Source organism: Fundulus heteroclitus, chromosome 20, assembly GCF_011125445.2.
Source record: "Fundulus heteroclitus isolate FHET01 chromosome 20, MU-UCD_Fhet_4.1, whole genome shotgun sequence".
In the NCBI taxonomy this organism is placed as follows: domain Eukaryota; kingdom Metazoa; phylum Chordata; class Actinopteri; order Cyprinodontiformes; family Fundulidae; genus Fundulus; species Fundulus heteroclitus.
The window spans coordinates 25,805,025-25,821,822 of record NC_046380.1 but is presented as its reverse complement, the minus strand read 5'-3'; the positions used below and the strand labels follow the sequence as shown (position 1 = coordinate 25,821,822).

The 16,798-nt window shown below is 42.3% G+C and overlaps 2 protein-coding genes across 2 annotated transcripts in view; one reads left to right on the top strand and one right to left on the bottom strand.

The window, feature by feature from the left end:
* LOC105937015 (low-density lipoprotein receptor-related protein 1) overlaps nt 1-16,798 on the top strand; it is a 130,747-nt gene that overhangs the window by 88,848 nt on the left and 25,101 nt on the right. The window contains exons 29-41 of the mRNA XM_036151684.1: nt 157-384; nt 1,483-1,657; nt 3,984-4,078; nt 4,185-4,334; nt 4,437-4,577; nt 4,740-4,865; nt 4,993-5,124; nt 5,256-5,390; nt 6,661-6,790; nt 6,914-7,040; nt 7,121-7,272; nt 7,352-7,476; nt 7,564-7,938. Of these exons, the coding sequence (XP_036007577.1) occupies nt 157-384; nt 1,483-1,657; nt 3,984-4,078; nt 4,185-4,334; nt 4,437-4,577; nt 4,740-4,865; nt 4,993-5,124; nt 5,256-5,390; nt 6,661-6,790; nt 6,914-7,040; nt 7,121-7,272; nt 7,352-7,476; nt 7,564-7,938 (2,091 nt within the window). The remainder of the gene's footprint in view (nt 1-156; nt 385-1,482; nt 1,658-3,983; nt 4,079-4,184; nt 4,335-4,436; nt 4,578-4,739; nt 4,866-4,992; nt 5,125-5,255; nt 5,391-6,660; nt 6,791-6,913; nt 7,041-7,120; nt 7,273-7,351; nt 7,477-7,563; nt 7,939-16,798) is intronic.
* Nucleotides 11,630-16,795, bottom strand: LOC105937023 (delta-type opioid receptor). Its single transcript, XM_036151682.1, has one exon. The coding sequence runs from the start codon at nt 14,848-14,850 to the stop codon at nt 13,804-13,806; it is 1,047 nt and encodes a 348-aa protein (XP_036007575.1). The 5' UTR covers nt 14,851-16,795; the 3' UTR covers nt 11,630-13,803.

Genomic DNA, 16,798 nt, shown 5'->3' with positions numbered 1-16,798 from the left:
CAAGAAAGCACTCATCCCTGTAGAAACTATTCTTCAACACATTAGGCATTTGTTCCTTCTCAGAGAATCCCCTTTTGACTTGTTGCTGCATTTACCACTTGATTAATTTCATAGAGCATTAATGGACTCGTGTCACCATCTTGTCTCTCTCTGCAGAGTCTCGTCAGTTTCTGCTATATGCCCGACAAATAGAGATCAGAGGAGTGGACATAGACAACCCATACTACAACTACATCATCTCCTTCACCGTGCCGGACATCGACAACGTGACTGTGGTGGACTACGATGCTCTAGAGCACCGCATCTACTGGTCCGATGTGCGGACACAAACAATCAAGAGAGCTTTTATTAACGGGACCGGAGTTGAGACTGTGGTGTCTGCTGGTAAGCACAAAATACGAGACAAAGGCAGACCATCTTGCTGCTCAGACTAGTAAAGGCAATGTCTGTTTGAAGAGATTACACCCAAATGTTTGCTCTAAATTTGAGAATATTAAGGAAATTTCAAAATATGTTCCACATTGACAGAAAAAATGACTTTTTATCATTGAAATTCTGACGTTTAACCGCATTTGTTGAAATTCAGGTTTGTAGTATATCCTAAGTCTGCTAATAAGATAAACACAAGCATAAAAAATTACAATTCAGAATGAGCTAATTTTCTAGTGCCTTAGTTTACCAAAGATTTGTTATGTTATTTGTTCATTGGACCTGCACAAAGACACCTATCTGCATTTTGAGTTTTAGGCTCATACTGCTTTTTTCATTCATTCATGTATATTGCATCCATCCAACAGCTAGATTCTAGATTACTGGGTTTGTCTTAAATCAAATCAAACTATTAAAAGTATTCAGGAGTTAGAATTAATTTGTAAGAGCAACCAATTAAATACAGTTTGTAAAAATGTGATAAATGTTTCAGAAATTAGGATGACATTTAACATATTTCCATGATATGCATGTTACTGTGTATGTTTTAAGTATGGTAAGGGAGGTGATACTGTTTTTAAATGAGGTTCTGTAGAGCCTGGTTAGTTTAGGCCATATTCCTTGTGTCTTTAAAAGCTGAAACTCAAAAAATTTCCTCCAGACGAAGTGAACAGAATTATTATTGCTTATACGTACCATCACTTTTTCATCAGATGTGTTTAAATGTTTTGCTATTTTCTTTACTGCATATTGTCTGTTGCTGTGCTAATGGCTTAGCTGCGTCCTCCGGAATGTTTTATTGGTCTCACTTTCCCTTCAAAAAGTCAAGTTGTCATTACTTACGTATTGAATTGTATTGTAAGTGTTTCTAGGGGTTCTCAGTTATTACAGCCGGCATAATTATGCACAGACAATTGACAAAATTGAGTATTATCTAGGTAATTTAAAAGAGCAGCGGTCTATGATGTCTAACTATGATCTAAAAAACAATTGTTACGTTTTTTTCTAAATCCAAGAGGTGATCGATAATTTAAGTTTCTTGTGTTTCATCAGATCTTCCCAATACACACGGCCTGGCGGTGGACTGGGTGTCTAGGAACCTGTTCTGGACCAGTTATGATGCCAATAAGAAACAGATAAACGTCGCCAGACTGGATGGCTCCTTTAAAAATGCTGTCATCCAGGGCTTGGATAAACCACACTGTCTAGTGATGCATCCAATACTGGGGTCAGTACCGCACACTCATATACTCATAAATAGAAATAGGCTTAGCATAAAGTTCCTAGATGTAGCAATACTAAAAGTGCTTTTAGACACATTTCATCTTTTAGCCAATGGCCTTTTCCTCCATAAATGCCGCCTTGGGGGACCCCCTTATTCTGTATCCTCACACATAACCAAACACACAACTCCAATGACAAACACCATTCTGTGAAAACAGTATAACTTGTGAAAAAACATGAAGAACAAATATTGATATTTCTGATACTAGTCTTGTGCATTTGAAATCAAATTATAGATAACCTTATTATATGCTGTACTTTTCATTTCATCTAAATTTAGAGTGCTGCTAAAGCAAATGAAGAAATAAAAGCTTAATCAATCTTAGATTTTGTTTAAAGAATCTCTCTTAAAGGAGACAGCTGCAAGTTTAACTCCTCCCGGCCAGTAGGTGGTGTATCTGAACTCACTTGCTCTCATTCCAGCTGTACTGTTTGTCAGCCGGTTGACAACTCTACAGCTTAGCATTAGCAAACATTTAACTTACCTGTCCAAAAAGGAAAGCGGCAACCTCCGCTTGACTTCTGAACCCCTTTGCTTTCTTAAGTCAGCACCAACGCTCCACAGCTTGACTGATGTTCACCGTCGTTTTGCTTCTTTTTTGGTCTGCTTGAATCTGAGAAATTAAAGGCAGAGAAGAAGCCATTTCTCAGTGCTATCACGGAGCTACTACGATCTGGCCATACCTGAGCTCCATCTCACGTGACTAATCTACTATTCCGATTGGTGCAGAATCCTTTCGCAGAAGTAAATATTCATGTATTTTGGACCCATCAAAATTTATAAAACAATATTATTTTTTTTTATTGTGCACCACATTAGACGTTCTGTGGATGGATTATTTTTGAAAAATGAATAATTTTGATGAAAAAGTTGTAGCTACGGCCTTTAAGTGTGAAACAAGCCAGTTTGGGGTGAAAAACAAAAATGCTGAACAACCTCTTTAACATAGCAGCGACTTGGAAGCTTCAAATCAGACGCAGCCTTCAGAGTTATTTGCTGGTAGTTGTGACATATTTTGTAAAATACTGGTGAAGTGTGCTGTTTCCCACTCGTCTGGAAAGGAAGTAACCTTATTAATAACTAAATGCTAAGGGTACCCCAGGCCATGCTGCTCAGGGCAAAGAGCCATATCAGGAACTGCCACCGGTTTTACCGATAATGTGAAGCATGTTGCTGTGGACCCTCTCAGTCATAAAGTAAGTCACCGTTACTTAATGTTTACTGTAGTTAACGGGTTGCTAACCTCTAAGAGATTTCTCACTCTGGAAGTGGCTTTAAAGTTTGTTTTCTGATTTAATTGTTCTCCAATGGGGCTTCTTTCATTTATTTTGATACTCTGACCTCAGATAGACTCAGTGTGTCTGATCCACGGCCAGTGTCTCTGTCATTCTGTCTCTTTTTCCATTTCAGTCCTCTTTGTTTATCCGACATCCGGTCCCCTCATGCGTTACTTAAAACATTCATTTTTTCCCCTCCTGTCACTTCCTCCCACTAATCTCCAAACAGAACGTGGCCCCCAGCCTCCCCCTTTGGTCAAACAGCGTCCAGACAAACCATCTGCACTCCTAAATACACTGTTTTTTACGTTCTGCAGGAATATGTGCGTGTCTTAGAGTCTGATTTCCATTTGGAAAGTGTGTGTGTTGTTGTTTACTCCGCCGTCTCTTTGAAGGACTCGGTAAAGCAGAGGACTGGTTCAGATCAGAGCGTTGTTGGCATAAGAGAAAACGAGAAGCAGATGTTAGAACCATGTGTCGGAGCTGTCTGCTTTCTCTGCCGCACAGACACACTTGACCCCAACTGGAGTGGGTGGGGTCGAGAAAGGTTGAGGCAGGATAAACTGTGTGTGTTTGCACAAAAAAAAAAAAAAAACTTGAAAGAGGAAGCCTAAATGCCTTAGTCTTATTTTCCCCCCGTTTTGAGGCACGTCAACAAATGTACTAAAGGGTGTGTGTGGTTGTGGTGGGAATTAAGAGGAAGTGATCCACGTGAAATATAAACTGCACTGTGTGACGTGCATACAAAAATGTTTTACTTTTGTAAGGTGAATGATTTTTTTTTTATCTGCTCCTGTAGTTTTAACACTTGTTTGGTACTGAGAGAAAGTACCAAAAAGTGTCCCTTTCCCATTGAAAACAAAGAATGACAGAATAAGATTCATTACTTACAGCTAAGCTCAAAGTTTACAATGGATTTTTTTTTCTTTTCATGCATTGCTGATATGTGAAAAATCCTGTGAAATCAATGGTCACCTCTGTGTCGACCTCAGGAAGCTGTACTGGACAGACGGCGACAACATCAGCATTGCCAACACAGATGGCAGCAACCGCAGTGTCCTCTTCACCAACCAAAAAGGGCCTATTGGTGAGAGACCTACTGTCCCTGTGTTTTTTGACTGAGAGACAGCGCCCCCTAGTGATGGGGACAGAAAGTTGCTCATACATGTGCTTTCGTTTTTCTCCCTTCCTAGGCCTTTCCATTGACTTTGATATGGAGCAACTCTACTGGATCAGCTCAGGAAACGGCACCATCAACCGCTGTAAACTGGACGGCTCTGGGCTGGAGGTGCTCGAAAAGGCCAAGGGGAAGCTGATCAAGGCTACAGCTCTTGCTATTATGGGTAGGACTATCTGATGTTTATAGCTACCCATGAACTCTCAGTTTTAGCTGGGTCTTTCTAGCTGATATTGATAATCACTATGCTGGTTGGTGTTCACCCAAGGGGATAAGCTGTGGTGGGCGGACCAGGGGACTGACCAGATAGGAACGTGTGACAAGAAAGATGGTGGCAACTGGAAAGTCCTGAGGAACAGCACTTCACCCATGATGCACATGAAGATCTACAATGAAACTGTTCAAAAAGGTGCAACGTCTGTTTGATTCTTAAACGAAAAAGTACATCTTTAATCTCACGGAGGGTCTTATTTAAAGCCTGCAAGTGGAATGTGTATCCCAAACACTTCTATTTATGCCGCTGTGACTCATCTTTGATTTATTTTGTCTATTTGTGCTTTTTGGCTCCCAGGCACCAATCTCTGCAGCAATAACAATGGAGACTGTTCCCAGCTGTGCCTCCCCACCTCCCCGACCACCAGAGCCTGCATGTGCACGGCAGGATACAGCCTGCGAACCGAGCAGCAGTCCTGTGAGGGTAGGACGTCTTTGCATGCATACAAAGATCCTAATTTCCAACCAGTTTTGTTTCACAAGGTAATATTAATGGTCCGGGAGTGTTTCAGAGATTTCAAAGTGCTACTTTGGGTTTTTTTCTGCTGCAGGAGTTGGCTCTTTCCTTCTGTATTCTGTTCATGAAGGCATTCGTGGTATTCCTTTGGACCCTTCAGACAAGTCTGATGCCCTGGTGCCAGTCTCTGGTACCTCACTAGCTGTTGGCATAGATTTTCATGCTGGTAAGGCTTTCCTAAATATTTTCTTTTTTTCTCCAGGGACTTTCGAGTTATAATTTCAATTTAAAAATGAACCTCATGTGCTTTAACATACGGAGTTACAAAACTCTTGTTTTTTTTCTTCTGTCCTATAGATAATGACACAATCTACTGGGTGGATATGGGTCTGAGTACCATCAGCAGGGCCAAGAGAGATCAGACCTGGAGAGAAGACGTGATTACCAACGGAATCGGGAGAGTAGAGGGAATTGCTGTTGACTGGATAGCTGGTGAGACGCATCACCAAAAAAGGAGTTACAAAGGAGTTACAAAAAAAAACAATGCAGTGATTTGCAAATTATATAAATGATTCGATTTTGTATTTACCTATTAAAATCGAAACAAGAAACCAAAGAAGTGATAAACAGATGCATTACAGCCAACCAGAGTTTTGTAAAAAAGACTGATAAATTCAGTAATTTACTAAAAAAAGTGACACTCCTACATTGTTTAGATTAATTACCGACAGGGCATTTATTTCCCTTAATCTAAATAATTATGGTTTACAGATAATGCACACCCAATATGCAGTTTCTCATGGCATTATAATGTTACATCAGACCAATAAAGAAGGGATTTTAAAACAAGTGCTATATTATGGCGTACAAAATCACAATGAAATGATGTCTTTCAGACAGTTATTAAGATCCTCCACAAGGACAGTAAGCAACATCATTGTTAAGGAAGCTAGCTTTTGAAATAGTGCTTTATTCAAGAAATTAAAATGGTAAGTTGAATAGACATGATTAAAGGTGCACAAGCCAGATAATCTGACATTTTTAAAAGTTTGTTAAACAAACCCCGCCTGAAGCTTTTGCTGAGATCACCACACCGAGGCGTATTAAGGACATGGTCTAAACGAAAACCTCTGCAGGTCAGCCGCAATATGCCGCTGGGAGAAATAGGTTAAGAATGATCTAACAACTGTCACCTAAAATGCTGCTAGTTTTATTTGCTGTTCCTAAATGCATATCTATATTGCATCTTGCTCTTGCTGCAAATGTTTTCATGCAGTTAGCAAAAGTGACATGTGCCATTCAATACAAAACCAACATTGTACCACCTGTAATACAGTTTTGAAGCACTGCACAAAAAAACAGGATGCGATTGTTAGAAAAATGGCTGCAGAAAAAGCTTCTTTTTGTAAGTCACCTCTAGGAGAAAAGTGGAAAAAAAGCTTTAGCAATCATATTCTGCATGCATTTTTAACGAATAGCTTGGCTTCACTGTAAGAGTGGTAATAAACTCAGCTGTCTGCAATTAACTCCAATATTTCCAATCATATACTAATTATGTGTTTATTTACAGTTCACTCAACTCTGTTGAGTGAGAAAATAGGAAAAACGCGCACTGCAAAAAGAGACAGATGAGAAAACCATGTACTATTTTAGGCTAAATAGTGAAAAAAAAAGTTGAGTTTTGTAAATATTTTTATATTATACACATGACATGTCTACAGATCTGTCTGTGTTTCAACGTTTCTCCTCTGTCCTAAAAAAGGAAACATCTATTGGACCGACCAAGGTTTCGATGTGATCGAGGTGGCCCGACTGAACGGCTCCTTCCGTTACGTGGTGATCTCCCAGGGTTTGGACAAGCCCCGGGCCATCGCCGTACATCCTGAGAAAGGGTGAGAGCCGTACAAAGAAATACGCAGTGCGGTGTCACCACCACATCATTCTAGTATTGAATAGTTTTGATTGATGAAGAAATCTCTGAGTTTTTCTGTGTTCCTGCATGGTTTTGCACGCAGCTACCTGTTCTGGACGGAGTGGGGTCAGTACCCCCGCATCGAACGCTCTCGCCTGGATGGTTCCCAGAGGGCGATCCTGGTCAACGCTAGCATCAGCTGGCCCAACGGCATCTCCATCGACTATGGGGTAGGCCACAATGGACCTCTTCCTAAAAGTCAAATTGCAGATAGCGTGCGGCATCATGATTACTTTGTGTTGGTGTGTAGGAGGGTCTGCTGTACTGGTGTGACGCCCGTACAGACAAGATTGAGCGCATTAACCTGCAGACTGGGGAAAACAGGGAGGTGGTGCTGGCCAGCAACAACATGGACATGTTCTCTGTGTCTGTGTTTGAGAACTACATCTACTGGAGCGATAGGTCAGATATTCCCCAGCTGCTCAGTGTGACTCGCTTTACTTTTCCAAGCATAAACCTTGAATCCTGCTCTTTCATACAGGACACATGCTAATGGTTCCATTAAGAGAGGCAGCAAGGACAATGCAACAGACTCCGTTTCTCTGAGAACTGGTATTGGGGTGCAGCTTAAAGATATCAAGGTTTTCAACAGGGCCAGACAGCAAGGTAAGCAAAACCAAAAGAGTAAAGTATGTGTAACTTTGCTTTAATCATCAAACACATGCATTTCCGTATTCTTCTGCCTGTTCGCAGGAACAAATGTGTGCAAAGTCAACAACGGCGGCTGCGAGCAGCTCTGTCTTTACCGTGGGAACGGCCAGCGCACGTGCGCCTGCGCTCACGGCATGCTGGCCGAGGACGGCAGCGGCTGCCGCGACTACGACGGCTACCTCCTGTACTCGGAGCGCACCATACTCAAGAGTGTCCACCTGTCGGACGAGAACAACCTGAATGCGCCGATAAAGCCGTTCGAAGATCCTGATCACATGAAGAACATCATCGCGCTCACGTTTGATTACAGAGGAGGAGGGGGCAAAGGAGCTAACCGGATCTTCTTCAGCGACATTCACTTCGGTAACATCCAGCAGGTCAGGGACGATGGGTCGGACCGCAAAACCATTGTAGAGAGTGAGTTCCCCCTCTTTTTTCCTTTCTTGGTTCGTGTCTCAGTTAACCTCTAACCAAGCCTTGCAAAAATGTTAATTCCTGTTAAACTATTTAGGTTTATTAACATTAAAAACAAAATTTGACAAATCAGCACAAAGAATTCCATAAATGTTCTATTAAACCCCTCTGAGTCAATACTTTGCAGGATCAGCTTACAAAGGAATTCGCAACTACAAGTGTTTTTGGTATGTCGCTTCCAGCTTTTCCCATCTAGAGCCTGAACTTCTGCTTGTCCGACTTTGCAAAATAGTAGCGGTTCAGTTGGAGTTGAAGGAGAGTATCTGTGGCCATTCATTTTCCAGTCTTGCCACAAATTGTCAGTTGTATTTAGGTCTGGACTGTCACTGGGCCTTACCAACCCATAAGTAGGCTTCAAGCTACACCAGAGGTCAGCATGTCTTGCCATCTGAAGAAATATCTTTACCCTTGGTTATGCCCTCAGCCCCACAAAAGAAAAATATCTAGAGCCGCAAAAGCTACATAACCCAATCTTCATAAATGTCAAAAACAGAAGACTTCAAGAGAGGAACAAAAGTATCTAGTCGTGACCCTAATGCAGACAAAGGCTTTAAAAGTATCCGTTGTACTTAGTTGTGGAGATAATTTGCAGGCTTTCCTTGACAACTCATCTAAAAAAAATACAATAAAAATTCTTAAACATTGCTTAATTTTTTTGTTTTTAAACTTAAAATCATAATTCAGTTCTTTATTATTGTTAGCCTGAGTTGTTGTTAGTCACTGCAGAGGATCTAAAAAGTCACATGGACAGAAGCTGCAGGTTGCAGACACACACCTAAACTCTTCCACTGTTGCTCTTGCTTTATGTTTAGGCAAAGCAAGGCAAGTTTATTTATAAAGCACTTTTCAGTAACAAGACGATTGAAAGTGCTGTACATAAGCAAAACAAACAACAGAGGAAAGAAAAGCATTACAGAGACAGAGAGAAAATGTTACAGAGGCAAGCACATTACATTGGAATGGTACCAGTTGGTCAGATGCAGTAGAAGACAAGTTGAACTACAGACTTCAACATTAACATTTAAAGGCAACTCTAAACAAATAGGTATTTAACCTTGACTTTTACAGTCTTCTGGGAGTTTGTTCCAGATAAGCAGAGCATACAAACTAAATGCTGCTTCTATGGGTTGCAGAGTAGACTTAAGCCAGAAGACCTGCGTGGTCTGGAGGGTTGATACACTGATAACAAGTCTGTGATTTATTTAGACAAACTATTCTGTAAGACAGGGAGTCAGTGTAAGGACTTTAGAACTGGGGTGATGTGCTCTACTTTCTTAGTGAGGACGCAGGCAGCAGCGTTCTGGATCAGCTGCAGCTGTCTGATCCACTTTTTAGGCAGACCTGTGAAAACACCGATGCAATAATCGACTCAACTAAAAATAAACGCATGGATCCTGCTGAGACATTAGTCCTTTAACCCTGGAAATAATCTTCAAGTAGAAGGTCGACTTCGTGTTAAGATGTTTCTGGAGGTTCAGGTCTGAGTCCATCACTACACCCAGATTTCGGGCCTGATCAATGGTTACAAGCTGACTGACTCTTGATCACTCATTTGTTGGTCCAAAAATTATTACTTTAGTTTTGTTTTATTTCATCTGTAGAAAACTTAGGCACATCCATGCATTGATTTCTTCTAAACATTTACTCAGTGCTAGAACTGGTTCATAGTCACCTGGTGACATTAGTGATGTAGAGCTGTGTGTCGTCTGCATAGTTATGGTACCTGATGTTGTTTTTTATGATATGAGCTAGAGGGAGCATGTAGATTTTGAACAGGAGGGGACCCAGGTTGAACCCTTGGGGAACCCCACGTGTGATTTTTGTCATCTCTTTTGTAAACTGTGTCAAAGGCTGTGCTAAGGTCCAATAATACCAGTACTGTGGTTCTTCCACAGTCTCTATTTATATGGATGTCATTAAACACCTTGATAAGGACGGTCTTTGAACTGTGATGAGCACGGAAACCTGACTGGAAAACGTCAAAGCGACTGGTCATTGTTAAGAACTGTTAAAACACAGCTTTTTCAATAATCCGACTGATAAAAGGGAAGTTTGGAATGGGCCTGTAGTCATGCAGTAGTAATTTGTCTAAATTGTTCTTTTTCAACAGTGGTTTGACAATTGCTGTTTTTATGGACTGGGGAAAAACACCTGACAGAAGGGACGTATGTTTATTATCTGAGTCACATTATGACAAAAGACAAAACCTTCTTAAAGAAAGCTGTGGATGAAACATCAAAGCAGCAGCAGGAACTTAGCTGGTGAATGATTTTTTTGTAGCTTATTTGGCTGTATTGGGACATTTTGTCAAAATCAGTTCTAGTTGGATACGGCTCTGGTTCTGAACTTGATATGGATGTACAGAACGATCCTCTAATCTTCAGGATTTTCTCAGTGAAAAGTTAGCATATTTGTTGCAGGCCCTTTCAGAGAGGCGTTCAGAAGCCACGGACACAGGAGGGTTTGTTAACTTGTCAACTGTGGCAAATGGTACGAGTATTATTAATGTTTTTACTGATGATCTCAGAGAAGAAAGATTCTCTTGCATTTTTCAGCTGTAAGTTATATCTGTAAAGTCTCTTTTTGTAGATGTCAAAGTGAACCTGGAGTCTTAGTCTTTCTCTATCTGCATTCAGCTTTTCGACACTCCCTTTTTTCACTTCTAACTGCTGGAGCATTTCTCCACTGAGTTTTTTTTTTCCTTCACAGAAACAACCTTCACTTTAACTGGACCAATGCAGTCAATGATGTCTGAAACTTAGGAGTGAAAGTTATCTACTAGTTAATTTACTGACTTACAGCACAATGTTGTAGTAGAAGAGTACGTTTGGTTAAAGGTTTCAGTGGCATTGTCCTTAAAGATGCGTTTTCTCATGCTGTCTCTTGGGCTAACTGAGTAATTAGAAATGATGCTTTCAAATGCCCCTGTGTGTTGGTTGTTTAACATGTTGAGTTAAAGCAAAGTTTCTAAGCTTTTCCACCTCTGTCTTCAGGGTTGTGAAAGTTGAAATCTCCCACAATAATCAAACAGCCATAGTCAATACATTAGGGTCTTTGTTCAGCTGGAAGGTGAGCTTTCACCCCAGGCTCAAGTCTTTTGTTAGCCTGGGTGCCATCCCGAACTTAGTCCCGCCCACAACGTTTTAGGTCGGGAAGTTCGGTCTGGCATTGCTCAATAGTAGCGCGAGTATGCTCGCCCAATATCTGGCGGGCCAATCAAATTGTCAGGGCGGGCTTTATACGATGATGGACAGATGATCAACAGTAACGTAATCAACCACGTCGCCAAAGCGCTTGGGTTGAATTCGTTTACAACAACGATGGCTGCCGCTGGAGAGTTGAGGTGTGTAGATTCTGCTATTAGGTCTGTTCTAGAACATATCGACAGGTTCGTGTGTTGAAGGACTCCTTGAATCCTTACATTCGTTTTGCAACACCGGCAAAAATCGTTAACGCTCGTCTTCTTATGCTAGGCTAACAATTGAGTTCCGTTGACAACAACTATGCGACGCTTAACATACGTCACACCCTCCGTTGCTCTTATTGGTTGTAGGTCTATCCAATTGAGTGCAGAGGAATTTTTTTTCCTGGTTCGTTCGAAACACGCCCCATAATCACAGCTCTATGGAGCAGTATCAGACTTAAATTCTGACTAGAATTGAGTATGACCATGTCAGGCTAGTCTTTTGTAGCCTCTAAAAAGTATTCCCTCTCAGGGTTATCCTGTGTTTCTGTGTTTAGATTTTCACACAGGAGCTCCGGATCTCTGCTGCTCCCCCCAAGGAACCGTGGGCCTCTTGTCAGCATATCTGCTTAACACTCTCCTGTCAGTTTAGATAAACCGCTACAAACTCTGCACAGGCGGACTCCGTTTGCGTTTTAGGTGACTTCAGAAAGCTATTGGTTGGACAAGATTTTATTTAGAGGTATGGGAGGAAAGAGAATCTGTACATGCCACACTTTTCAGATTTGCATCTGGAAATCATTTTTTCTAAAGCCATCAGTCATTTTCTCAGTCAAAATTCTCAGTAAAATATGCAGTATTTTATGGTTGTTACAGGACAAACAAAGAGGTCTAAGGATTAAGGATACTTCTGTTTCCTTTTAACTTTTCTATATTCCCACACTCTCTTCCAAGATACAAACCCTGTCAGTTGCCAAACATTTTTTCTCTTGGTTTAAAAAGAGGCCTGTGTTTCATCAGCCCCCCGATGAGAAATCTACCCGGGAAAGAAAGCTTCATGATTTTTTCACAAGAACTCCCTCTCATTTGAACAGAACCAGGAAGTCTTTCTTCTCAAGTTGTTGCCAAACCCCAAACTAAAAAGGGCCATTATTTTCTGATCTGAACAAAATGGACAGGAACATAAACAGATCCAGGGACACATAGACCTTCATTTACCTTATCTCAGCACAACAAAACACAGGTGCAGTGTTAATGTTCTACAAAACCTTCGCTTTAATCTGCTTTTCAAGGAATGTGCTTCAGAATCAGTCCTCCTACTGTGCCCGTAAACCAGCCACACCCAGAGCAAATCTTGTGATTCTCCTACGCAATACAGTGTATAATGAAGATTAACAATAAATTATAATATGTACTTCTTTGCAAGATTACTTTGTCAGATTGGACAGATGGTGTCTATAAACATGAGTTTTCAAGTGTTAACACAGGCTTTTTACATTTAGGTCTGGACTTTAACCAGGTCATTCACACATGAATATGCTGTGATGTAAAGTGCTGACTCACATTTTTTATAGCCAGTACCACCCAAGTAAAAGCAAGGTTTTACAAGAACCTCCATTTTAACAGACCTTTTGGAAACTCTAGGGCTAGAGAAAAGAAAGGTTTTTAATTTGTCACTTTGTATGATTGGTCAGCAGACACAGTCTTTTGTTCTGAAATTAAACTTTACAAGTTTAGAGGAGGAAAGATGAACCAGTCTGAGTGCAATCTGGAGGGTCAGAGATTTCTTACATACCCCAACCTCAAACTCCAATAAGGCCATTTGCATGTATATTTTAGCCACAATCAAAGTATTGAAATAAGAAGAAAAACACTGTTTATTTGCACATATCTTATGGAGTCAGTCACCCATTCTGCACTAGACAATATCCTTTAATAAACTTGTTTCTAAGCTGCTTGACAGTATGACATCCAGAGAAATGTGTTATTACATTGTATTGCTTATAGCAGATAGCCTGGTCAGTGAATACCATGCAACAATTGACAAATCTCACTGGTTTTGAACTTGAAACAGGAATACAGTGAGATCTGACTTTAAAACGTTTGCATATCCTGGTTTGGACTTTAGAGGGAATTGGTTCACAAGTTGGTCCCAGCTATACTCTCACCCATTGCTTCACAGTTATTACATTAATATTTATCTTGCAGATTACTCATTTGATCTGAGTTACCATCTGAAGGATGTTCAAAAACCACATGTTGCACTTGTACGACTTCAGAACGATGAATCTTGCTGTGTCCTCTACATAGATTTATAACAAACACAGCTTCTTATGGCTTTTTCATTAATATTTTAATATAATAATTATCCTTATTTGTCATTGGGAGTCTGTGACATTTGACCCGAGAAACTTGCGTCCTGCTCTAACCACTTGGCCAACTCCAACCCCACCACAATCCTTCTTATATAAAAAAAAAAAAAAAACACATGGATTAAATACTGTGACACAATGATCTCTCACTACAGAACAAGAGTGAATAGTGGTTTTTAGTTGATGAACGCTTTCAGAGGCAATAAAGCGCGAAGTTTGTTATTCACTTAGTAGGTATATTAAATAACGGCGTCAGACGGCAGACATCCCCACGTTGTTCTTTACTTCGTGGCGTTTCTTCTTGAAAATCCTCAGCAGGTCCTGTCTGAACTTTTGGGACATCAGCACATAGAGGATAGGGTTCATCACTGTGGAGGAGGTTGCCATCAGGCGTGCAAACACACTAAAGGCGCCATAACGCGGCGTGGCCCCGGTGGCCCCTGAGTTCGTGTTCGCCAGTAAGGCCAGCGTCAGTCCATACGAGGGCAGCCAGCACAGAGTAAAAGCCAGCACCAGCATGGCTGTTGTCTTAGTCACTTTGCCTTGATAGCGCTCCACTTGGGGGGCCCTGCCGGCCTGTTGGCCCCGCCACAGGAACACATAGATGCTGCCGTATGCCACCGCGATGGTGACCAGTGGAAGCATGAAGGCGGCGAGGAAGTGAAGCAGTCCGTAGATCATCTGCTGCTGCTGAGACAGGAACGCAAAGCAGGAGAGGCCGTCCGGGGTTTGCCGAGGGGGTCGCACAGAGCGGAAAACCAACTGAGGGGCTCCCAGGCAGCATGCTGGAACCCAGATGAGGACGGCGAGAATGGAGACCCTGCGAGGAGTGAGTAGGCTGTACGCTCTGGTGGGCTTCACCACGGTCAGATAGCGAGAGACAGCCAACGCCGCCAGGGTGAAGACGCTGGCGGACGAGCAGGCCGACCCCAGGAAGCCCACCAGACGGCACATGACGTCCCCAAACGGCCACTCCTGCATGGCTATGGAGACCGTGTGGAAGGGGATGGTGGAGAGCAGGAGCAAATCTGCGGCGCTCAGAGCCAGCAGGAGGACGTCTGTCCCTGTGCCCATCATGGAGCCATGGGGAGCCTGTCCGGCACTCCCCAACCCCCTCCGCTGTCGTCCACACAAGATCACCATGACCAAAGTGTGTCCGGTAACTCCCAGCACCAAAATCAGTGAATCCAGTATGGGAACGAGGATCCGCTCCACACTGGCCAGCCCAGCGTTGCTGCTGTTGCCCAGCAGGCCCTCTGAACCCGAAGAGTTGAGCGTCTTCTCCTCAGTCCAAGTCATTCTGAGGCTGTTAATACTCCCCGCTCGTGTTGTTTGGTCTCTTCTGTCACCCAGTCATAACACAGCTGGTAATACATGCAGGAAGGATTACTCGTGGTCAACAACAGTGCTCCGAGAACCCATCGCGCAGATTTCCAGACGTTTAACAGCAAGGGTGCTGAGAATTACCAGACGGCTTTTAGATCAGAAGGTGATTGTTAAACATAGGTAAGCACCTGTTTCTGGACGTGCTCCCATCTGGACATAACCGTCAAAATAACAGGCTTCTTTATCGCTGCATCTATTTTCCACGTGCCGTCCAATCAGCTTGCTCCGGCGATGCCTGTGTAGAAGACCAGACCCCTGCCAGTTGCTTTTTCTGCTCCTTTCTGGCCTCCCGTTGAGCTTGAATGAAAGCTGTGAACTGAGGGCTGTGATTTTCCTGACGCCTCACAGCAGCCTGCAGCTCCACATCGAGTCTCTGTCGGACAAATCGATCCGCCAGTCCCTCTTTTTCTCCGGAGATATCCCGAAAAGAGTGACGGGAGCAAGAGGTGGCAGGAGAAGGTGAAAAGCTTGACTGTAAGCGAATAAGTGGTAGGTGAACTCTGGACCGATTATGAGACAGCACGGCAGCGATGGGTTGGTCGTCTTTCTGTGGGAGGACCTAATAAGGCCTAACATAGTTTTTTCCCATGCTTCATCATTTCGGCGTCTTATCTGAAAGGATATTATTGTTTAGAAGCGTTGTCCTTGTGCTTGCATGTGCTAAACATGCACAGATACTATAAATAAACAAGAAGAGTCAGTGAAACGGCGTTCGCCTCCAAAAGCTGGGTAATTATTGACTTTCAGCCTGATAGCAAACACTGAGCTGCTATCACACCTACTGCAGGCAGCTGCTGTAAATTCCCCGTAAGGAAAGTCAGCATTAAGGGCTGTATAAATGAGGCTCATCTGCACAATTGGCGACAGCAAATTTATACATGCTTAGATAGTTTAGGTCAATAAAAAATATCAAGGAGGTTGTGTAAAAAAGAAAAGGGTCTGAGATTTACAGCTCATTAACAGCTCATAGGAAAGAGGAAATGAGGAAGATTGGATTTAAGGTGTATTGATTTTTACTGTGCAGTGATTTATAAACGCAAGAAGGGGGCTGTTTGGCAAGTTGCTCAACTCCGCGGCGGCATTGCTTCACTCAGAATTTCAGCATTCATAACAGAAACAGTGATTCATGTCTGGTTTGAGACTGAAGATGTGTCTCATCTGGCTGTGAGCCTCGCTGGGTTCTTGGCCAGGGGAGGGAAAGACTCAGTGAGGTCATATCCAGCCCTCAGAAAAGACTTCTCTCATTATTATTGACAGTGTTCCTGCAAAAACAATTATGGAATTTGAATGTACGGAAAAATGAGAGAATGGTAAAATATTTGTAGTTCATATACTTTTGTCTAAAAGTTCTTCTACCCCATCCATACATCCAAATGTGTAAGAAACGTGTAATAAAAGGAATGAGCCACGTAGCTGAACGTCTTCACTTTGGAACAATCCCTCTCTTTATGAAACCTTTTAAGGGAGCATGTGTTCCCTGTCTGAACTTTGTGTTTCTCATGCCACTTTCTGCTGTACTCTACCTCCCTGCAGCCAGACGAATTACAAAAATGTTGCTCATTACAAGCCTGGAAGTTACAAAATGACCTCTTCTCATCTGCTGCTGATGTAGCGTGACAGAAAATAACCCACAAACCTGTGACCTGTTGGCATTGCTATTTGCAGGCTGAAAGCCCTGAATGACATATTACTCCCTTTTATAGCAAGCTGTCATGTCCAGTTGCGACTCTGTGATGCCAGGCAGCATTCAGCTAACACTTACCTGCGGCAGGGGAGAGCACTCAGCATTTAAACATAACCTGTGACTGACAGGCTTCTTCCTCCCACTCTCCTCCTTTCTTCCTCTCTGACTTCTCCATCC